The sequence below is a fragment of the Ambystoma mexicanum genome, chromosome 7p (assembly GCF_040938575.1).
Source record: "Ambystoma mexicanum isolate Mex_15411 chromosome 7p, UKY_AmexF1_1, whole genome shotgun sequence".
Classification (NCBI taxonomy): Eukaryota; Metazoa; Chordata; class Amphibia; order Caudata; family Ambystomatidae; genus Ambystoma; species Ambystoma mexicanum.
In genome coordinates, this window is record NC_090939.1 from 612,450,104 (window position 1) to 612,474,544 (window position 24,441).

A 24,441-nucleotide genomic window follows, 5' to 3' on the forward strand; every position below is an offset into this window, starting at 1 on the left:
TAGTAGCGGCTCAACTCAGGAGATCTGGGGTCCACGTATTCTTATACCTGGATGACTGGCTGATCCAAGGGAAGTCAGCGGAGCAGGTCTTGACTCATCTAGAGGACACCTCTCTACTACTACACAGGCTGGGCTTCTCCCTGAATTTGAAGAAGTCCCAGGTGACACATGTTCAAAGGCTCCAGTTCATTAGAGCAGTTCTAGGCACTCGGATAGGGAAGGCCTTCCCTCCCGAAGAGAGAGTCAACAGCTTGGCACAGGTGGTCGACTTGTTCCAGAACTATGCCACTTTACCACCGGCTTCCTTCCTCCGCCTCTTGGGTCTCATTCTTTCTGTATTTTTCTAGTGCCAGAGGCCAGGCTGCGCATGAGAACCCTACAGTGGTGCCTCAGGTGTCAGTGGTCACAGCACCTCAGAGCTATCTTGGATCCCCTCAAGGACCACAGGAATCTCATGGTGAGAGAACCCTTCTGGCCTCCATGGCCCCAGGTCTGAGTGGTCACCGATGGGTCTCTGAAGGGTGGGAGCGCTCACTGCGAGGATTTGCAGGGGAACGGCCTTTGGTCAGCTACGGAAGCCAGATGACACATCAACAGGCTGGAATTGCAAGCCATCAGGTTAGGCCTGAGGGCATTTGCTCCGTCTCTGGAGGGGATGCATGTCCTGATTATGACGGACAACACAGTAGCATTGCACTACCTCAACAAGCAAGGTGGCATGCACTCTCTCCCCCTCTGCAAAAAGGCAATGCAGCTGTGGTTCTGGCTGTTAGAGAACTGAATCTCAGTCTCAGCAGTTCACCTGGCGGGCACAGAGAACAGTTTGGCGGATGCTCTGAGTAGTCAGAGCACGGTCTCACATGAGTGGAAAGTGTGCCAGAAAGTCCTAGAGGAGGTCTTCTCTTGCTGGGGTACCCCATCAGTAGACCTGTTTGCCAGAGTCCAACAGGAAGTGCACACAGGTTTACTCTAGGGAATTCCCAGTGAACGGTGCGCTAGGGGATGCGTTTCTGGTGGATTGGACCTTCCCTCTCCACTACGCCTTCCCTCCGATTCCCGTCATTCCTTGGGTTCTCAGGAGGCTCAAAAGGTTCTGAGCATCCATAATCCTGATCGCGCTGGACTGGGCGAGGAGGACCTGGTACTCAGATCTTCTGGATCTATCCATCTGCCCACCTCTCCGGTTGCCTCAGCTGCTGGATCTCCTAATCGAGTCAGAAGGTCTGGTACGCCACCCGAACCCAGAGTCCCTCAACCTACATGCGTGCCTCTTGAGAGGAGGAGATATGGTGACTGGGATCTCTCTGAGGAAATTCTGGAGGTGTTGCTGACAGCACGCAGGTAATCTACAAATTCATTGTATGCATGACAGTGGAGAAGATTTGAGGTGTGCTGCAGGGAAAGCGTGATTGACGCCATCTCTTGCTCCACACGTACAGTGATGGAGTTCCTTCTGTCACTGGTCTCAGCAGGCCTTCAGGTAACCACAGTCAAAGGATATTTGGCGGCCTTGTCTGTGTTTAAAAGATTCCCGGATCAAGGTTTGTATTTCATGATCCCGGTGATAGCACAATGTCTTGTCTTGTAAATACGTTTCTGGCAACTCCATTTGTGTTCCCAGATTGGGATCTGAATCTGGTGTTAACTTATCTCATAGCGGCACCTTTTGAGCCGATTAACTCTTGTTCTTTGAGGCTTTTATCTTTGAAAACAGCCTTTCTAGTGGCTATTAAATCCACTAGGCGGGTGAGTGAACTGCAAGCTTTATGCTGCAAGCCACCTTTTCTACTTTTCTTCCAGGAGAAAGTCTCGCTTAGGTTGAGACCTGGTTTTCTTCCTAAAGTTGTTTCTGAGTTTCATTTGTCACAATCCATTGATCTGCCAGTTTTCTATCCTCCACCAAATCCTTCTAAAGAGGAGAAGCGGTTTCACCATCAAGACCCTAAAAGGGCCTTACGTTTTTATATCGCAAGAACAGCCCAGTTTAGAAGAGCTGATTAACGTTTCGTGGCCTTTTCTTTAGCCCGCAAGGCCTAGCTATAACTAAACAAACTTTGTCCCACTGGATCATCTTCTGTATAGCAGAATCCTACCAGTCTGCAGGCAAAGAATTACCATCAGGCATCAGGGCTCACTCGACTAGGGGGGGGGGTCTTGGCATCAACCGCACTCCAAAGGGGAGTCCCTTTTAGGAATTTGTCACACAGCAACATGATCATCCCATCATACTTTCACTAAGCACTACAGTTTGGATGTTGCTCGCATTGGCGATGTGCGTTTTGGCAGGGCAATGTTGCAAAACCTCTGGTCTAACTTTCTGCCCGCCTCTGTCATCTACTGCTGTGGGAGTCTATCAGATGAGGAATCTGTGGGAGAAAAACAATCCATTGAAGGAGAAATTACTTACCATAATGTTCTTTGTATGGATTCTTCTCCCGCAGATTCCTCATCCCTGCTCAGAAAGTCGATGGTTGGTGCGCATCTTCTATTTCAAGCGATTACTTGGTGATGGTCCTTGGGGACTGTTTTCTGTGTTCTTGCCATGTGCTTTTTTTAACAAAGAAAAAGTTAATTGTTTCCTGACGCTACAATCTGTGGCGTCTTTACATATTTTTATCCTACTTTGGAGGTGTAGAGTTATACATTTCTATGGGCTTATTAGCCCGTTCTCTGTTTTCCTATGTGGCGTGTGGCTTGGGAAACATATATATATAAATCTCACACCCACGGAAACAAAATCGAATGGCTCTCGAGCATTCCTGCGTTATCTTAAAACACCACCAAGTAAATTGCAGCCAGAAGTGGATGGATCGAGTGCCGAGCAAGACGGATCAACGATTGACGGCAGAGTCAAGGTCTACTAGGCCTACTATTCCCCCTGTCGAAAGTTTTCCGAAGCAGCAGAGCTGGAAGGAGTATCTATCAGATGAGAAATTTGCAGGAGAAGAATCCATAGAAAGAACATTGTGGTAAGTAATTTCTCCTTTTGAAGACTTCCTAGATAGTGATTACACTGGCTGATTTGTCATCATTCCTTGTGAACTGTTACCTTAAAATACTCCTTGCCAGACAACTTTGGCTGTCTCCTTCTTTAATTCTCTTCTGGACAGCCCTCATGACCTTTCTGTGACCACACTTTCTGTATGTGGTGGCTGAATATTGTGACAAAGCGTCTAGTGGTTTGACAAAGGAGCTGGGGGCCTCTCCAAGCTTGTGGATGATGAATGTGGGGGAGGTACGGTGAGTGCCCCCTGGTCCCCCTTGCTTAAACCCCATCATGGGGCACGGGATAGTCACATCTCTTCTAAGCCCTATGAATCTGGTAACATTTGGCCCGCTAGACACAGCGACCTTTCAGGCCTACATAATAGTATTTCTCAAACAGACGAATCATCCAAATTTTGTCATGTGACTTCAAATGCATCATCGACCGGTAGAAACATTAGCCATTTAAGCAAGTCGATGACAGGAGAAGGCTGATCGAGGCGAGCCTTTGGTCAGCACGGCACAGATCATACAACAAGTCACCAACTTTGTCATACAAACATTGAGCGAGGGATTCCAGACTTGTGGTTCTCTTCTTGAGCATGGGTAGAGGGGTGCAGCTCTGCTTTGAATGTCAGGTACGTCCAAGCCTCTGCAGGAACTCTGGCTCTGTCAAACCAAGACACAGGCTTGGCTTTTGAAGCCTCGGTCCACTTTGGCATAGAATGTATGTCTAAAGATTGAAAATAAAAGGTTGAATTTTATTTCCTGTAATCTTTTTAGTCAATTGTTTTCTGATAGAAAGTTGGGGGTGGGGGCTCCGCTAGTCCCCCACTAACCCTCCACACCCTCACAACCCACCATTATTGCCTGAGCCCAGCTTGCCATATACATTTTGGTGGTTAAATCCGACCAAATAAATTCAAGAAAATAAAATCGGACCATTTGCTATGTGAGCAACATACCCAATACTGTTGACGAACAGTGATTACTAAAACAGTTGAGAATGATCCCTGCATTAGAGATCACCAATCCAAGCTCACACATAATTATTATATACATCTGTAAGCCCTTAACCTTGGACGGGCCCATGGGCACTTCAGGGTACAGTATGAAGGTGCTGGCAAGAACAGAAAGGTGTGGGCATTTGGAACCAAAAGTGGCGGGAGACGTTTGGAACGAGTTGGAGGAGACGGCAAGAGTTTGCAGAGAGAAGGGGTATACAGAAAGACAGAGACAAGGAAAAAGTGGTAGGAGACTATCCAGAGACGGTGGTAGGGGAATGTCAGGAGAAAGCAGTGAAATAATATCAGAAGGTAGCAGAAGCATAGGAGAAGGTTGTAGTAGACCATCAGGAGGAGGTGAAGGGAAAATATCAGGAGGAGGTAATTGGAAAATATCAGGAGGACAGGGATCACAATTGCCAGTCGCTGGGAGCTATTTAGCTCCGGGTTATAGCCAAGGGGAGCCTGGTTAGCTTGAGACCAACAGTTACCAGGAGCTACTATTGACTCCTGTGGGAAGTGGTGCCATACAAACCTAGCTTTGTGATATTAACTGTGTATGTTTGTGAATGCAGATAACGGAGACTAGCACACCTAAGGGACATTTGAAGCATATTGGAGAATATAAAATGGACAAAAAGATAGATATCATCTGGCGCAAGGATAGATTTGCTGCACACTATGTACTAGCTCCTGGTTCCCCAGAGGTAGCTCCTGCCTAACCGGTTATGCCCGATACCCAGGAGCCCTTTTCCAAGCTTTTACACTTGCCAAATATATAGTTCACTTTATTTTCTCATGATGCAGGATTCACTTCCCTTAGTTTTCTCTTGCCAATGGGTCAGAGACTTTCGAGTATACAAGGGATTTGACGTGAACCTTGTAGGACCACTCTGACACCTCACGCCGCCCTTTCCTAGGGCCTTCTGGTACTTGCAGTTTCAGAAAGGGGCCAGCTAGAGTCCTTCGAATGAGCACTCCTACGGTGCCTGACCACTCTGCAGCTGGCCCTTCTCTGGGCTTTCCTCAAAAGTTCGAACACATACAACTTCTTTGTTCTCAAGTTCTTGCGTGCATTTAGTGTTGCCACTTGCAACCTTGGACTTAATACGATTCAGCTTGCTATCAGCTTCCTCCGACTCACCGATTATGTCCGGTCTGCAGGCTTGGCTTGCTTCTGGAGTCAAGGATGGTACCACGGTAGCCAGCGTGCCTCCACGCCTCTGTTATCAATGTAGGAGGCCCCTGTGCACTGTTGACATCAGTCACTCCACATGTGAGGCTGTCCAGTCAAATGGTCGAATATATTTGATCGAATGACAAATTGGTCGAATCAATTTGGTCGAAAAAAAAAAGGTTGAATTTTTTTTTTAAAGTATTTTTTTTTTTTGCTCTAGGATAGGTAAAAAAAAGGTAAAAAAAGATGTTTTAACACCAAAAACGGGTTGAGGGGGGCCCCCCCAAAAAAAAAAAAAAAGAATTCAACCATTTTTTCGACCATATTGTAATTCGATCAAATGCATTCGACCAAATGTCTGGTAACCCATGTGAGCTGTACTTCCCGGTCTTGTAATTCCCTTTTTGGAGGCTTGGCCGGTCTGAGTTGAAAAGGGCATTGGCAGTTCCCCTTTCATCGTCCTTCCAGGTCTCGCCGCCTTTCTCCTCCGTTTGAACTGCCGGTTTGGTGTAGCTGTTTCCTCATGCGTTCGGCATTGCTCGTAGTGTGCTCTCATGCTCTGTCTTTTATCCCTGTGTGGAAGGTAAAGGGCCATCCGGTGTGTGAGATTATTGCCAATTGCTTGACTCTGCCTGACCCTTGTGTCGGGACATGCCAGGTAAATGGCTCTAGTGTTAGTCTGTTGTCTGTTACGGTGTAAGAAAGTGTTTGTGTCGGAAAAGGGGGGGTAGAGCTTCAAAATATCCTACAAGGTAGGATGGGGAAAAGGTATTAGAAGGAAGAGGGTACCGCATCTCACCCGTCGATGTCCCACTTCCATCGCCCATTCAGTTGACCCTCCTGCACTGGTCCACCCCAGGAACTGGATCCAATAACGATGGCTGTGTCCTGGCCACCTGGGTGACAGATCCCTGGGGACTAGTAAGTGAGATGCCTTCCGGTTTCTCACATACCCTTCTCCTATTCGAGGTGGATGTGCCTGTTCTTTGTACAGATCATGTGTTGTTAAGATCTGGAAGAGAGCAGGAACGAGAGATGTCCAGAAATTCTCGCATATAACCTATGAATTGGGATTTAAGGTCTATGTTCGGTTTGGTGGGTTCAGAATTTTCACAGTTCCGTATTGGAGAGTTTTGGGAGTAATAGTTTGTCTGCCAAGAACTCTGGGGAAGAGAATCCCCATATGGAGGTGGAGTTTCCTGTAAAAGAGTAGAAAATACAGGGACATTTCTCCCTAGGATAACTTCTTCAGGGGGTCCTGGAATTATGGCTGATGGTACTTCACATCATTCACCCCATATTTCAATGTGTACAGGTATTGCACTGCATTGTCTCCATGTACACATATAACCCTTACTGGGGCTGCGTTATCTAGGTCTTTTGTTGAAACCAAATCGGCCCATATGGCTGTTTCTTTATTCATTTCTTTAGTCAATTAAGGCCTGTACTTGCTAGTACTCGGTAGGAGTTTGACATAAACAGATGCTAAAGGTCTCTTGCTCTTCCTCGGGTTCTTCCCACACTTCGCCCTTTAAACAACCTATTTCCCTAGGTTCATCCTTTATATTCTTTGGACAATGTCTAGTTAAGTGCCCTGCTTCTCTACATGAGAAACATACGGGAGGTGGTGGTCTGCCCCCTTTTACGTCCCCCTTTCATCTTTGGTTTTCGGATCAGTCTTCTAGATTTCCCCTCTCTCTCATGTCAAGCCTTCTTTACTTCGGAACAACCCCCCTGGTTTTTCTTTTCCGTGAGTTGGAGGTAGGTGAACAGGTTTATGATCCTTCCGTTCCTCCCAACAAAGCACAGAGTGCAATTGTTTAGCTGCATCAGAGTGGTTTTGTGAAGTTTCTATAGCTATAGCTATGGCTAGGGTAGGTCGGTTTAATTGCAGAATGTCCTTCTGCAAAAAAGGGGGTAAGGAGTGTAAGGAACTCATGATGGCAACAGTAAAGACAGACACAAGTGATCACAGTTCAAGGGTGTTTATTAAACTGTAAGTGCAGGGTGGAAAAATCCCTTATCTAAGATGGGAGCAAGCTTCGATCATCAAATGAAAAATAAGGCAGTCCTTGTGGAGTTGTGTCCAAATAAAAAGGCCTATACTAAAAAAAAAATATTGCCAATTCCTTGCAACTGATTACAGAGAGTGTGGGATAGGGATTCAATAAAGAAAGAAGTGTTCCAAATAATAAATCAAAATTTGATTGCCAGGGGTTTCCCTTCCCCACGTTTTCAGCACCGGACAAGGTGGATCTCATGTGAACAGCGCATACTCGAGCCTTCCCAGCACGAGGCGACAGTTCCATATCAGCTATCAGGTTCTTCGATGGCTAAGTCTATTTCCAATAAAAGTCTCTTGCCTTCGAGGGCCTGATATATCCAACAAACAAACACAAAGTTCGGTTCCACATATACTTTGGGTGGCGACTTCACCCATGGTTCCCCCTCTTCTGGGCGTAAACCCCCTCACAATTCGTTTTCAACTAATAAATTAAACGGTTCCTTTCTCAGTGAACTTTGGGTGATGACTTTCCACCCGCTAGATTTCCCTGTTCCCCGGTTGGACTCTTTTTCAAATGCTAGCCTCCCTCCTTCGGGTTCACAATGGCTTTTCTTGCATTCACTATTATTAATGTCTTTTCAAAGAATTCACTGTGGACATCCCTCCGTCGGGTTCATTCCTGTCAACACACTGCTCATGTACTAATTTTCATCATGCAGGATTCATTTCCCTTAGTTTTCACAATCATCTTGTGTACGAGCGCGATAGAAATAAAATATCAAGTTTCCTGTGTGAGCACCCACGTGGTGCCGGGCGCCTCTGTTGCGGTTTTTCCCCCTCTTTCTCAATAGTTCCTTCAAACCTTACAAAATTCAGCTTAGCTGCATGCTACTTTTCGTTCAACACAGCTTGGTTTCTTATCGACTCTCTCCTCTACTCACCGGTTGTGAGGAACCGCGTGACTTTCTTCTCCTTAGAGTCAAGGTCGGTACCACAAAGACAAGCGTCTCTCCCCGGCTTTATCATCAGCGGAGGAGGGTCTCATGTGCCATTGACATCTGCTGCAAAACACGCTGCTCTTTGTTCGCGGTTTTATGTTTTCGTCTGCTGAGCTTTCACGGGTCTTGATCGGAAAGGGCAAGGCCCCTTCTCTCTTTGTCACCCTCTCAGTATTTGCTGTCTTTCGCATCCTCTTGAACTGCTGTGCTGTTAGCTCTCATGTTGTGCGGTCTGTCTTGCTCGTCCTGTGCTCTCATGCTCCAACTTTTATCCCTGTGGGGGAGGGAAAGGGTTGTCCGGTGTGTGTGACTCTGGTCAATTGCCCGACTTTGCCTGACCCTTGTATTGGGACATGTCAGGTAAATGGCTCTGGTGTAAGTCCGTTGTCTATCGTGCAGTGCGAATGTGTTCAAATCGGAAAAGGGGTGGGCAGTGTTATGGAATATCTTACATGATAGGATGGGGAAAAGGTGTGACACCCATCAGTGTCCCACTCCCACTCCCCAAGGACCCCCCCCCATACAGCTGATCCTCCCTCACTGGTCCACCCCCAGGAACTGGATCCACTACAGTAACCGACGCGTGACGCAAGACAAGATATCCACTTCAGGTAGGATTTTAACCATTAATTGGGAACACAAGAAACCTGAATTTAAATTAGACAAAGACAATGACTTGCCCTGATTTGAAAAAGACACAGTAGTGTCGAAACACATGTCATCACAAAGGACTATGATTAAATCTTGGTTAAACCATTACAGCAGATGTTTGTGTTTCAATGTATGACCTATGGCGCAATAAATGGAGTGTAAGAAACTTATGTAAACCAATTGCCTACAACGGAGTCAAGGAACACTGTCTCCATAGCTTGCCACATCTATGCAACATTTTCTTAACAGAAATTAAACATTAATCTGGTCGCGGAGGTCCAGCGTTGATACCCTTTAAAAGTTCCTCATCTTTACTAAGCATAGGAATTCCCTCAAATTGTGTCTTGCTATCGCACGATCCATTGCCACACATTGCATCCCCTCAGGGGGTGCGTGCCACTCTAGTAAAATCCGCAGCTGAGATGCCTCATAATATAACTGGAAATTGGGGAGTGTCATCCCACCCTCTCTCCTCAGGGAAGTCAACTGGAATATACTGACTCTTGTTTCTTCCCCTCACAGACAAAATTCCCCATCATCTTCCTCAATTCTCAAAAGAAACTGGCTGGGACGGCCAGCAGAATTGCCTGAAATAAATACAGTATCCGAGGGAGGGTCACCATTTTGACAGCTGCCATTCTGCTCACCCAGTAAACCTTAAGATTCCTCCACTTCTGGAAGTCCTTCTGAATTGCTTTCAACATGGTTGGGTAAGTGGCTGCATACCCTCCCGCAAGTGAGGGTGTGATGTGCACCCCCAGATATTTAATACCACCCAGGCGCCATGGAAAAGGTTAGGATGCCTTCAGTGCGGTCAGTTCTCTTCCCCTCACCGATGGCTGAGCATTTCTGACTTGGTGAGGTTGATCCGAAAGCCTGATGCTTGTCCAAATTTCTCAAGTATCTCCCTACAAGCCCTCAGTGAGTCCTCAGGCCTAGTGAGCGACAACAGCATCTTTTTCATCACCTTAAACAAAAAAGACGACTCCACTCGGTCGAACGCCTTCTCAGCATCCAGAGAGAGGAAGACCGAGGGAGTGGCCATCTTCTGTGCCTTCTCTAATAGGTGCGCCATGCACCTAATGTTATCAAATGTCTGTCTCCCAAGTATGAACACCGACTGGTCCAGGTGGATAAGAGTTGGAAGAAGCCCTCTAGTCTGTTTGCCAAGATTTGAGTGTACACCTTAGCATCAATGTTTATCAAGGCTATTGGCCTATATGACATACATTTAGTAGGATCCTTGTTGGGCTTGGGAATGAGTTATTTTGGCTTCTGACATGGATGGAGAGATCCTACCCGTCCCCCTGAACTAATTATATACATTTGTTAGGTGGGGAACTAATACACCTGCATAGGTTTAATAGAAGCATGCCGTGAATCTGACAGGCCCCAGGTCTTTGTTAGGCGGAGGGTTGCTATGATCCTCCAAACCTCTTCCATTGTAATTTCCTAGTCTAACAACTCCTGCTCGTCCCCTTCCACTCTAGGCAGGTGAATTCCCTCGAGAAAATCTAATTGTTGTTGGGCCTGAGGGTCTTGGGATGAGTATAGGTTTTTATAATAGTCAGCTAGGCAATCTTGAATGTCTTCTGTTCAAGTGTGATGGACCCCCAGATGGTCCGTTATTGCCCCAATAGTACTGCTGCTCGCGACGCCCCTTAATAACCATGCCATAAGCGCATCTGCCTTGTTGGCCTTTGCGTAATACTTCTGCTGGATGAATAGCAGTGAACCTTCCGCTCTCTTTGTTGGACACCCAGTTGACCCACTGCTCGCCTATACGCCCTTGTTAAGTTCCTCGATGGAGCCTCTTCCATCCGCCTCCTAGCTTCCTCGACCTCCCCCTCCAGTCGGGCTTCCATTGTCCTCAGCTGCCTCTCCCTCTGTGCCTCTGCAGCTATACACTCCCCCCTTATTGTTGCCTTGAATTCACCCCAACGGATGCTCTCTCCCGTGTCTGAGCTCCTACTGAGCTCAAAGAAGGCCTTGATCTTCTCCTCTAATTCCTCCCTGACAACTGGGTCACGCATCAGCTCCCCCGGAAACCTCCACTTCCAGACCCCCATTCTGTGCCCTGGTAGGTGCATCTTCATTGACACCACCTCATTGTCCACTATTCCCAGGAGTCCTACCTCAGCTCCCTCTACGGCCCCCATCAACTGGGCCGAGACCCATACATAGTCAATGCGGGATTGTCCCCCGTGGACACTAGATAGGAATTTATATCCCTCTTTGTCCCCCATAACCCCTCTGCAGACATCACATAGTCCCAGGGTCTTGAACCTCTCCTGTAGGAGGGTGACCAAGGCCATTGCACCCCATGCATTCTACCACCAGAAGACCTATCCCAAGCCTTATCCAAAGCTAGATTGAGGTCTCCCATTAATATTATATGTCCTTTTGCAAATCCTTTCAATATATTTAGGAGTTCCCACATAAATACTTCCTGCCCCGAGTTAGGCGTGTAAATTGCTGCCATTGTATATGTTGTTCCCATAAGATCCCCCTGCCATTGTATATGTTGTTCCCATAAGATCCCCCATTATTAAACAGTCTCTACCTCCTTTGTCCACCTTAGTTTCTTTCACCTTAAATTTGACTCCATTCCGGATGGCCAAGGCGACTCCTGCTGTCTTAGTAGGTCCTGAGGCCTGAAAAATTTGGGAGAACCCCCGCAATCTAAGTCTCGTCTGGTCCTTTTTCAGGAGGTGAGTCTACGGTTCGGAGGATCTAACAAATTGCTCCAATTTTTTCCTCTTGAGCGGGGTATTCAGCCCCCTCACATTATGCGTTGACCACTTGAATGGGAACTAGTCTCATGCAATGCCACATCCCGTCCCTCCTCCCTTTTCCCCTTTTGCAATCCTTGATTCCACCAGCCCTTTCCCTTCCATGTACCCTTTCCCTTGTGTCTCCATCCCCGAAGCCCGTGAACCCCTCCCTCCCTTCCAAACCCCTATTCCAAGTCGCCCCATCCTGGTCCCCAACTTTGGGATGACCCCCGCCCTCCTCTCCCCCGGCCTGTCGGGGGCTCCCCCCAACCCGTCGGGCCAACCCGCCCTTATTGAAACCAAGATGGAGCGTCCTCCTGCACTCCCTCCGCTCAAAATCGCACCTTATGGTGCACCACCCCTTTGCATTTGTATATGTTCCGACTCTGATGGGCAGTCTCCCTGTCCGTGCATCAGGCCTCCGCCCTTAGCCGCTCCTGCCGGTTTTGCTTGTGGACCTCGCAGTGTGGCTCTCCTCCTGCGCCTTTCCCTTTGCGTCGACCACTCCCATGGCCTAGGTCTTGGGTGGTTCTCATTTTAGGAGGGTCCCTCTCCCTGCTGGTCCAGGGTAATGTCAGCTGCAGAAGGTCGATTCCCTCCTGTGGTGAGGAGATCCTCTTCTGGGCTCCCTCCCATTCGAACAGCAGGCCAAACGGGAAGGTCCATATGTATCGAATTCCACGCTGGGTTAGGTCCCTCACCACCAGGCTCATCTGCAGTCTCTTGAGTAGAGTGCTAGCGGACAAAACCTGAAACAGGGAGCTCTGGGAGCCATTATACATCACTGGTTCTTTTGCCCTGGTAGTGCGTAGTATCGTTTCCTTTTGCCCGTATCTTGTGAATGCCGCCAGGACGTCTCTCGCTCTTGCGTTCTGGCCTTTCGCCAGTCTGCCTGTTCTATGGATCCGATCCAGTTCTATTCCTTCCGGGTCTACCCCTTCTAACAGGCCTGCAAATATATTCTGGGCTGCTCCCTTTAAAAATCTGTCCTCCACAGTTTCTGGCAAGTCTTTTATCCATAGGTTGAGCACCTCTTCTCCCTCTCACTAGTCCGACCGCCGGAGGGCGGGCCATCAATGTCGCAGCTGCCGGCACTCAGCTGCTAAACCCCTTGTATGCTTTGAAGTCAGGTGTGCCAGCGCGACATCGCCAGCCGGCCAGGGCTTCACTGAGGCGAACGGTCCTCTCTTCTCCTTGGCCTCTCCTGGACGGACTCTGCCTCTTCACTGAGGCTGCAGGGAGAGTCGCCGAGTCAGGGCTTCAATCAGGTCCCCTTCACCTGGCGGGGGGCCACTCACCCTCTCCTGCTACCCCGGCGGGTCGCACCGCTGGGAACTCCTCCTTCCTTGCCACCAAGCCACTCTGTGTTATGGCCATGGGGGAAGCTCATGCCGTCCCCCACCAGTCCGCTGCTGGTAGATCTCTGCGGTAGATGCTGCACTCCTCCTCTCCACTACCTGGGGCTTTGCTCACGTGTGGTCGCTCTCCCGTCAGGGGGGGCGAGCCACCTGGTGTCACGTTCACTCTCAGCCACGTCCCCCTGCCTCTCTACTGGGCCGATGGCAGACTGCCACGGGCCCCGCCTGCTCCAAGGTTCTCGTCGAGGGGCTGCTCCAGAAATCACAATTCTCTCGACTGGGTTGTCCCGGTGTTGGCACTTGTTATCTGGCTTCAGGTTCTGGGGTGGTGGAAAGCCACAAATATGCTCACCACCTCAGGAGCGACTTCCTACATTTCTAGCTTCTGTAGGCGGCCATCTTGGAGTGCCTGCCCCACTCTTTTTAACAGCCTTTCTTTGATGGATCGAAAGGTGGCTCCCTGTGCAAGATTAAGTAGCTGATAAGAGGTTTGTAATTCGCCTTCCAGTAGAGGGGCTAAATAGCATCTTTTAAGGTTCTCTTCCCATCTTTGATGTTCAGCTAGGCATTCAAAGTTTAGAAAAACATTTCCTAAACGTTTGCCTTCAAGACATGGTTGAAGCACCCCCTGTGGTAACAAGGATCTTGATTGTAGTTCAATTTGCTTAGCTAAATTTTCTTGAGGTCTAATCTCGGCCTGCATCTGATGGGCTGTTAACTGGGCAATGACATTGGCTAAGTCGGCCATTTCTTCCGGGGGAATAAAGGTCCCTTCTGTAGATGGTTCTGAATCGGAAAGGACGCAACTCTCGATACCGACGGATAAGGTCTCAAAATTGTCCGACTCTTCTGATTCTGAGTCTGTCGAAGTAAGGGGCTGCGGTAAATTGATCTCTAAATCTGATGGTCTCGCAACAGATAATGACTGGGTACCATGAAAATAAAAGGTTCGGAAGGAGGGGCGTTCAGGGCACTAGGTCTGATGAGGGAAAAGACAGGTTGAACTATTAGAATTATCCGGTCCCACAGTTTTATGTGGTAATGAGAGAGAGGAAGGATATCTAGCAACACTTGGGTCCTAAAGAACAGACCCTGTTGACCAGGTGGTACAGCCACTTGAGAGAACAGGGATACACAGTCAGAATCAAGGGGACAGGTAGAGGCTTGCCCTAAATACATAAAAGGCAACAGAAAATGAGAATAACACTTATGGGACACTTCGCACTGTGCCCCACCGTGATAGAGATTTTACCTGTCCCCTCACCCTAGATCACTAGTTCCAAAGCTATTCCTATTTGCACAATTTGGATACAATAATACAGAAATGAATGTTGTCCCAGAAAAGGTAGATATGAATATATTTGCTGAAAAGATAGATCAGAAAAATATAATTATGTACTAACTCTCTCACCCTTTGCTTAATTTGCAGGCAGACCTAGTAACACTGAGATCCCAGGTGATGTGTTTTGTCTATGTTTGCAGACGATATCTCACCCGGAAGAATCAAGCTGTTGGAGAACAGGTCAGTCTATACATCTTTTCTGCTCAACACCATTCGGTACCTATCAGTGCAAATTCCTTTCATTGTTCTTCAGAAAATAGTAATTTAGTAGAACTTCCACCCGGTGACAGTAACAAACACATATGCGCACTTCCTTTTCATCACTTTCTGTGCATTCTTTTGAATGAAAATTGAGTAAACCGTGTTTGAAACTAAATGTTTTAACTTCTGCAGAGTCATTTCTGTTGAACATCTTTATTAAAATCATAAAAGATACTCAACAGTTACTTTACTTGAAAAATAACTTAACTGAATATTCGTATACCCTAGGCTGCAGCCACTATATATTGTTTGTTCTTCTCCCCTCAATTTTTAATAAGCTCAACCTTCTGAATTGTAATACACTTGAGAGCAACATTTGTACATATCACTCGTTTTAATGACTGAAACAACCCTCTCACCAGCATTGCCAGTATCAGCCCCAATAAATCTCTGATACACACCGTACACAGCCTGCCAGGACATTGTTTATCATTTCACTATTTGTTGACTACTTGTCATTACACGTGAGTCGCAGCACCTGTCCCAGCATGTTCTTTCCACAATATACACAGACTGACTGTGAGAAAGAGAATATGACATATACCTTGCTTTCAAGCACATATGCTTCAGGTGCCCATCGCACCAATTTACCTTTTGTGGCCCCAAGGTTGAGCATCCGGGTGTACTCCTCATTGTTTGGGTATCAAGGTTCAATGCTGGAAAATCCCACAATCAAGTGTGTGAACCCCTAAATCGATCGGGCACAAGGTTTCTATCTGCTTCAGCAAAGTTAACTACTGAGTGTACTGTGTTTTGTTACATTTTTTTGTAATCTATTTATTGTTTTTATTCATTTCCTGCATTTTTACAGGTTACAAAATATATTTAAGGTCCGACACATGTAAAGCCATGTCAAATGCTATTTCACTGCGTCTGTTTTTATCTTTAATGTTCTCTTTTTGTTGGTGCTCTATACTGTAACCTAATGGAATGTAAGCCTAGGACTCCAGTACATGTGTTAAGTACAGAACATAGAAGACTTGAGCCATCGAGGTTTCCTTCATACAAGCATTTTCTAGCACGTAGCTGTGCAGGCTCCCGTCATTCCCTTCGCGCTGGCAGGCTCGTGGAGGATGACACAGAACAAGGAGAACAGGCTACCCCTAACTACTTTTTTGTGTCTTGTTGTGGTACAAAAAATAAGATAAACTTGTTTACACTGTTGTATACTAACCCTACGCACGGAGTGATCCATTTTTACATTTGTTTGAGGGCGTCCATGGAAATTGGTAGAGGGATGTTACCCATGATGTTTGTTTTGTTGTACTGTGAACTGTATGTCATAAAAAATGATGAATTATTAAATTGGTTTTTAACTGATTTCTGGTAAAAGTGCAGAGGATTTACTCTTTATTAACACACAGCATACATGAAGGTCATTAAGTGTGTGGAAAAGGGAGGGGTAGCCTGTTCTCCTTGTTCTGTGTTTCATATGGTACTGTTTCTTCTCTTCATGAGACAGGCCCCCTTATCAAACAAAGTGGGAATTACCCAGAGTGCTTCTTTAGGCTTGTGGGTGAGACACATATCTCCAAGCCCTCAATCAGCTGCGGCCACGTGATCGCAGTTTATTTACCCACGTCAGTCATTTTCTTTCAGGTTGGGCATAAGCTATGGCAATGTTTTTAAAAAAATGTTTTTTTAGACAGATGCACAGTAAACAGAGGGCTCCATTCCTGTGAATGCATATAAAAAGTCAGAATCGCCAAGTTGGGCAGAGCATCAGTAGTCCAGATGAACTGGTTGAGACCTAAGTTGCTGTATTGAGACCTACGTTGCTGTAGAATCTGTTCTGAAGTGAATGCTAAGAGATGCAGTATAGTATAATGTACTCTTGCACCTGTTCTACATACAGTGCTAATTGACACAGGCTCTCATTATGAGTGTGCTGGGCTTAGAAATGCTAGTAATTCCGGCTCTGGCATTTGTTCCTGACCGGCACGCTTCAATCTCCCGGCAAGCCTGACCTACCGGGAGGTCAGGCCCTTAACGGCAAATAAATGCCTACCTCACCGGCATTGTTACTAACAGTGCCGGTAATTCAGGCACTCCACTCCCCTCCCATGGAGTCCTATTGGCTCTCAGCCGTAATATCATGGTAATACTGTTTATCAGGCAGCAGAGAGGGCAAGGCAGGTTTGCCAGTATCCTGCTGGAATTACCAGCAAGATACCGGCAATCCTATAATTAGGGCCACCGTGTGAGGTTGTCCACTCTATTCCCAGTGTCTCTCTAAATACTTTGATGCACAACTTCCACGAATCACGGGTAAATGGTGACAAATGGAGACCTATCTGCTCCCCCGCCCCAGAAGCTGCCCCACAGCTGAGAGTACACCTTAAGCTCCTTAATCGCCCCTACCTACTCGTTCACACCAGACTGACTGCCAAGAGCTATAGTGTTCAGGCTGTCTATCAATAATAGTTTGTGCTCAGCCCGCACCCCATGTTCCAGGATGATTATCAATGGACTGTGCAGCCAGAAGCATCCTAAGAAATAATGAGCACCTTTCTACTTAGACTGTCTATTTTTCCACACAGACCTATTTTATTGTTAACTCGACTCCTGCAACAACAACTTGGAGAGCAGTATTTTCCCTGTTCCACTACCACTTCATGTCGGAAGTTTATTTTGTCAAAATTGCAAGTATTCAAATATATGCTTGTGGCTCCCCGTCTGTTAGTTGCTCTGAAGTACGATGCATCTGTGTCTTTCCCTATTACAGTACATGTTTAGCTAGTATATTTACCTTTTTTACAATATGGGTCCTGTAAGAGTTTGATATGGGGAGCACAGTACTATGTGTTGTGTTCTTTCCATTTGCTTTGGTGTCATTCCTTTAGATGTGTATTTTCTGACCCCCAAATTATGGGTGACATTCCATCTGGTCAACAGAAATTGGTCACCAGTGTAAACTGCTCAACATGATCCAAAAATATTAGAAATGTGCCTACTGGGCACATTACCCAGTGGTTGACATGTGGAATAGGTTAACAAAAGAGACCTACATTTAGAAATGCTCGTGAAAATAAATCAGACTAAAATGACAATGTAGTGTTATTGCATTTAATGTAAAGAATACTTGTTTATGTTTCAAAAATGCAAATTACAGTGAATTAGATGAAAGAAACACAAGTCAAACCCCCTACATGGTGTGCACTTCATCTCTCAACCCCCCACCCCCTCTTTAGCTATAGTGAAATAAGCTCCTGGCTATTCATTTATCAGGGTCCTACCCCAAATCCTGACTCCGTTATCCTCAGTTACATACCCTTTGTGGCCGTTGGTTGTGGGTTGTGAAGTTTATTTCCTGTTTTGTTTTGGTTCATCCTTCCCATTATCGCTGGTGCCCCGGATCAGTGTTTTCTTAAACCCATCTGCTTCCTTTCTTACCCTGCCGTACCTTCACTCTGACATCATTCCCTGTTCCTGTTGGTCTATTAGAAGAACATATTACTTACCACTCATAAATGTTCTTTCTGTTGGGGATTCTTCCCACAGATTCCACATTGCCTTCCCAACCTACCCCTCTTGACAGATATCTTGTGCACTGTATCAGTTGTGGTGTCCTGCAGCTGCTGAGTACTAGGAAAAAAGAGTGGAGGAATCTGTGGTAGGAACATCTATCTGAAAGGACATTGTAAAGAGGTGTGTAATTTGTTCATTTTATGGTGTGTTCTCTGAGGCAAATATGCTCAGACCAGAGATAAAGGGTTTTACCTCCATCTCTCCATTTGCACTTCATACGTGGCACTGCTTGAGAGCATGTCTTCAGGGAACTACTGTTCCCATAGATGGGTGGGCCGAAGCAATCTGATACCAATTGGTGGCCTCCTGCAGGCTTAACTGACTTGCATCAGCACAGTCAGCTATTTCATGTTGTAATTTTGATGTTTCCTTATGTTGTTCACTTTTATGTGAATTTCATTGTAGCGACTGCTATAGAGCAGTAAATGGTGCTTTGCATTGAGCGCTTAAATTAATTAATAGCAAATTGTTTTAAACTCGTCTGTGAGTAGTGGTTCTTTTCAACTTAGATTTTATATAATTTTAATTTGCAAACTGCATTTGCATTTTATATGTCGCTCTCCCAGAGATCACATCTTGAGGGAACTACTGTTTCCATAAGCGGGTGAATTGCAGCAATCTTACGCCAATTGGCGGTTCTCTGCAGGCTGAAGACACAAAACCTATTTAGCATGTTTGGACTGGTGAAACTGTGTGATCCTTTGAGGCCCACTAGCCAGGGCCTTTGGCCGTGTCCATATATATTTTTTTTTAAAAAATGTCTTTATTGGCATTTATCCACTCCACTCCACCCTACCACCCCTCCTCCCCCAACCAAATCGCACATCCATTCTATATACCTTTGAAATATACAGTGTTGTTACTTCTTGGCCACTCAGGTTGCATCTTTCACTTAATGTCCAATACTCGCACATTCTGAGGGCACCATTGTTGTATAAAGTCACTTTTCAGAAAGCAAATAGTTTCTCCCCATTCCCTCTGAAATCTGTCGACATCCCCTTGGATTTTATATGTGATCCACTCCATTGCCACTATGTCCCATAATTTACGGAGCCGCCCCACCACCGTGGGTGCACTTTTTTGTTTCCAATCTTTAGCAATCACCATCCACGCTGCTATTAGTAATGTTACCAGTGTTCTTTTCTGTGGCTTCGAGATTGCATAACACTCTGGATCAACCAGTCCTCCTAGACTCTCAGCTAATGAGAGAGGCAGGATCTCTGGCACTATCTCCTGCAGAGACATTGTGACTTCTTCCCAGAAACCTTTAATTTTGGGGCATCTCCACCAGATATATCTCCTGTCCCATTCCCCATTACACCCCCTCCAGCACTCTCCGGAAACCGTCCCACACATCCTGTGCAGTTTACTTGGGGTATAATGCCACTGTATCATCGTCTTGTGCCAGGCCTCCCGCACCTGTAGGGACCTGGTTAGTTTCGGGATGTTCCTCCATAATTCCTCCCAATGCCCTGCCAGTACCTACCCTCCCAGTGTACCTTCCCATGCTGTCTGGTAAGGACAAGTCTTTTGGTCTGCACATTCCAATAATATCTTGTATATATCCGCCACTGGTTGTTTGTCCCCATTATGCGAGATAGCGTATGCCTCAAATTTAGTTAGCGGCCTTATTGCTTCTTGGCGAATCGCCTTCTGTTGGAGCCAATGCCTCAATTTGATGTATTGAAATCTGTCCCCTTTGTTCACTCCTATGTGTATCTTACACTCCTTGAAGGAAACTATTTCCCCCTCCCTCACAATCCCACCAGTCTTAACACATCCCCTTTCTTTCCACTTCTTAAATGAGCCCTTCACCATGCCCGGGGTGAAGTTAGGGTTATTAAACATAAGGGTAAAGAGGGACGGAATGGTAGCTAACTGTCCCCTTCTGATCCACTTTTACCATATATCACATGTTATACGCAACACCCTGCTACGCCTTACACTCTGCGGCCTATCCTTCCCATGAAGCCAGAGTATTCCAGATAATGGGCCTCCTGCCACCACCCTATCCATTCATGCCCATATCTTGTCTCTGCTACCTGTAAATCATTCACGCCCCACTCTCAATTGTGCTTCTTTGTAGTATCAGTGTAAATTTGGGAGCCCCATTCCCCCTTTTTTGCTAGGGGTCATCAGCAGCTCCTAAGCTACTCTCGGGTGTTTGTTCTGACACACAAATCTGGCAATTAAGGCATTCATTGCATTAAAGAAGGCATTCAGGATTGTTATGGGTACGGTATGGAACCTATGTTTATTGAGTTTATATAGCGCTTTACACCAAAGTGCTTTACAGAATAACAGGTACAGTAATGAATGTAGCATAATTTACAAACATGAAACAAACCAGTGATACAGTATTTAGAACAATTTACTCAGAGGAGGGAGAGGGAAGGAGGGAGGTGAAGGGGGCGGGGGAGCCCCCAGGTGACCTGCTACTCACTATGGTGGTTACACCATAAAAACCTTATAAAGATAGCTTTTAAAGTTACCTATAAAGTACCCTTGGAAGAGTTATCATTTTCACAGTGTTTATTCGGCCAAGACATGATATTCTCATCAGGGTCCACTTTGCAAAATCTGTCTGTGTTTTTTTAATTAAGTCTGGGAAATTGGCCTTGTAAAGAGCTGAAATTTTGTCTGCCAATTCTATTCCTAAGTATGTTAAGGATCCTCCCGCTGGACGAAATGGGGAGCAGCTCAGTATCTGTGTCAACATTTATTTATTGAGTCCTACTTCCAGCATTTCTGATTTCCCCATGTTTATTTTCAGGCCTGATAGCCCCTCTTGTTCTTTAAGAGTTCTCACTAGGGCCGGGATAGAAGTCGCCCGTTCCACAAGTGTTACCAGCATATCATCTGCATAAGCCGCCGTTTTATGTGTCTTCCCCCCAAAGGGAACCCCCTTGATATCTGGGTTTTGTCTAATTGCCGCCAGTAGGGGCTCTAAATATATAGCATAAAGATGCAGTGACAAGAAGCATCCCTGCCTGGTACCTCGTTCTAGGCTCATGGCCTCCGAAATATGGGCATTCACCTCATTTAGGGGTTTCTGTAATTTGCCCCCACCATTTGGATTTATTTAGGCCCGAATCCCCTTAATTCCATCGTTTGAACCAGATACGGTCACTCCACCCTGTCAAAAGCATTTTCTGCGTCCAGAAAGATCAGAGTGGCGGGTATCTGTTTTATTTCCAATTTCTCTAGCAAGTGGATCACCCTTCTGGTGTTATCCCATGTTTTCCTGCTGGTTATGAAGCCCGATTGGTCCTGGCCGATAACCCCTGGAAGAACCCCCTTTATTCTGTCCGCTAGGATCCCAGTGTTATTTTGGCATCTACGTTCAGTAGCGCTATAAGCCTGTACGACCCGCAGCTTGTCGGGTCCTTATTTTGCTTTTCAGACACTACTACCATCACATCTGTCATGGAACGCGTAACTCCTTCCACATTTCGAAATGTATTAAATAGTCTAGTGAGGAACGTCTTTAATTCATGGCAGAACACTTTATAAAATCCCCCTGTGTAGCCATCCGGTCTTGGTGACTTATTATTCGGGAGGTTCTTTATCGCTTTTTCGACTTCTTCTACCATAATTTCCTTCTCTAGACTGTCCCTCTACACTTCCGATATCCTAGTAAGCTTTATCCCTTCTAAAAACACCTGTATCCTATTAGTCTATGGGCGCTGTGTCCATATTTTAAAACACTAAAGGGCCTCTAGCCATGGTCTTAGGCCGTGTCCACTTTACATGTTCCGCCAATATGTTTTTTTTTTGGACCCTTCTAGACCGATAGCCAGGGACAAAGGCATTGTCTAGTGGGTCCAAAAGACACATATAGGGCCTCATTACGAGTCCGGCGGTAACCGTGGCGGTAAAACCGCCTGGTTACCGCCAGACTCGTATTACCATTCCGCCTCCGTGATTCCCGGAATTACCGGGACATTACAACCCCGGTTTTCCGGGAATCACGGAGACGGAATGGTGTAAATCCCCATCCCCATTGAGTCCTATGGGACTCAATGGGAATCGGGATCATGGAAACACCGGCAGCATCTTGTAATGCTGCCGGTGTTTCCTCGTCCGCCTGCATGAGGGAGGTGTTAAACCCACCAGGTCAGACCTGGCGGGAACATCACCTCCCGCCTGCAGGGGTCGGGATCAGGCGGTCCGGAAACAACGGTGGCGGCGGGTTTACCGCCACCGTTATTTTCGGACCGCCAGGGTCGTAATGAGGCCCATAGTCTGCCGTGGCCACCTAGTGGGTCTAAAAGAAACATATTGGTGGAACATCTACGGTGGTCACGGCCGAAGGCCATAGCTAGTGGGCCGTTAAAAAAAACAATGGTATAACAAAACCCTTCAAATCCCTGAAAAACGTTATTAAGTGCACTTAAGTTGAGCAGATTTATTGCAACAAAACCTTTGAGATTCAACCGATGTGGGAAGTCATGACCAGCTTAACTCTGTGCATTCCCGTTGCAAAGCCCATGAGCAAATACATATTATAAGAGAAGGGATTCATAATGACATACAAAATAGCATTATGGTGGACACAGCATCATGGGGACATCAACCCGAGCATGCCCACATCTGTTGAATTTCAAGGGTTTTGTTGCAATAAATATGCTCAACTTATCTGCACTGTGACTAATGTTTTTTCAGTGAATATATACATATATATATGTATAGTGATTTTCAATGATTTGGTGGTTGATGATTTTAAACGATTGGCAAAACGGACCCCACCATTGACACATAACAATCATTGATCTTACAACATCTCAGAAATGACACAAACATCATAATAAAGCCTTAGACAACGGCGGCAACATCGTGGTAATTAATCTATAAAACTATACTCAAGAGGCGAGACATTGATTATATGATACCATACACTACTTGAAACTAACAGAATATCCCATGAGACACTACAAAGAACTGTTTGATGAAAAGTTAGACTAATGGCACGAAATGGGACTCTTTGACTGGCAGGAGAAACAGTACCACACAGTTAAATACCCAGTAACTCCCACAATATACTTTGTGCCTAAGGTAAATAAGAGACTAACCACACCCCTGTGCAGACCCATTGTGGCATCCATAGGATCTCTTTTGTAAAAAACGTCATGTTTTATTGACAAATTCTGTTTTTCGCTTGTACAAACCTTACCATTATATGTGCAAGATACAACAGATTTCCTACGGAAAGTGGCCAATATTCCTTGGGAAGAAGCATTCCTATTTACCACTTTAGATGTGGTTTGTCTGTATTCCAGCATAGAACATAAAGTGGGAATTAAAGCCATGAAGTCATATTTTTCCACCAAGTCTGCGAGTTATAGAGACCTCTCTAGATTGTTGGTGGAAATGCTGATGTTTTGTCTTGAGCATCATGATTTTTTGTTTAACGGAACGTTTTTTTCTGCACATTTGCAGAACGGCAGTGGGCACCACATTTGCCCCTGGATACGCAAATCTAACAATGGGAAGGTGGGAACAAGAAATATTGCACAGTGAAGAATTTGAGGACTATGCAAACAAAATAGTTTCCTGGAATGGCTACACAGATGATCTATTCATAATCTAGAACTGAAATGCACAAGAATGATGGCTGATCTTTGTTGAAGCAATAAATCAGAAACACCAGAATATTAAGTTCACGGAACATCATGACAGAAAACATATTGGGCCTCATTATGACCCTGGCGCTAATGGGTTTACGGCGCCGTAAAAGGCTGCGGCGCCGTTAACCCATTAGCGCCTTACTACGAGGTCCCTTTGCAGGACCCGCAAAGGGACCTTGGTGCTAAGTACGGTACCGCAATTTGCGGTACCGTACTTAGCACCTTCCCCAGTCCCATTGAGCCCTATGGGGCAAAAATGGGAATGGGGAAGGGCCAATGTTCAATGGGGAATTACCGCCCCACCAACCTTGGAATGGGGTGGTAATTCCCCATTGAACATTGGCGGACTCGTTACGATACCGGCACCAACCATGGTGCTAATAGCACCAGTATCGTAATGAGGGCCATTATCTAATTAGATGTATTAATATATGTGGAGAATGGACAGCTAGAAAGTACCATGTATAGATAACCGATGAGTACTCATTTTGTGTTATACGCGAGTAGCTGCCATCCCAAAAATCTCATTAGCAGCATACTCTATGGTGAAATGATTAGGACTTGTAGAAATTGCTCCAAAGAAACACACATGTGGGTATCGAAAGCAAACAATTGAACAGGCATATGACAAAGCCAGAGTCAAAAATCAGGAGGATCTTTTACAGCATAAACTGTCAGGGGAAGCCAAACAAAATACGCCCAGACTCATCACCACATATCATCTGCAAGCT

General features: G+C 46.0%; 1 protein-coding gene across 5 annotated transcripts in view; it reads left to right on the plus strand.

The window, feature by feature from the left end:
* The window catches only part of LOC138526199 (cohesin subunit SA-2-like), a 2,217,157-nt gene that overhangs the window by 1,536,509 nt on the left and 656,207 nt on the right, over positions 1-24,441 (plus strand). For all 5 annotated transcript variants that reach the window (XR_011283519.1, XR_011283520.1, XR_011283521.1 and 2 more), the window contains one exon: positions 14,382-14,474. Coding sequence is in view for 2 of the 5 variants with exons in the window: in XM_069636632.1 (XP_069492733.1) it covers positions 14,382-14,474 (93 nt within the window). In the remaining 3 variants the exon portion in view is untranslated. The remainder of the gene's footprint in view (positions 1-14,381; positions 14,475-24,441) is intronic.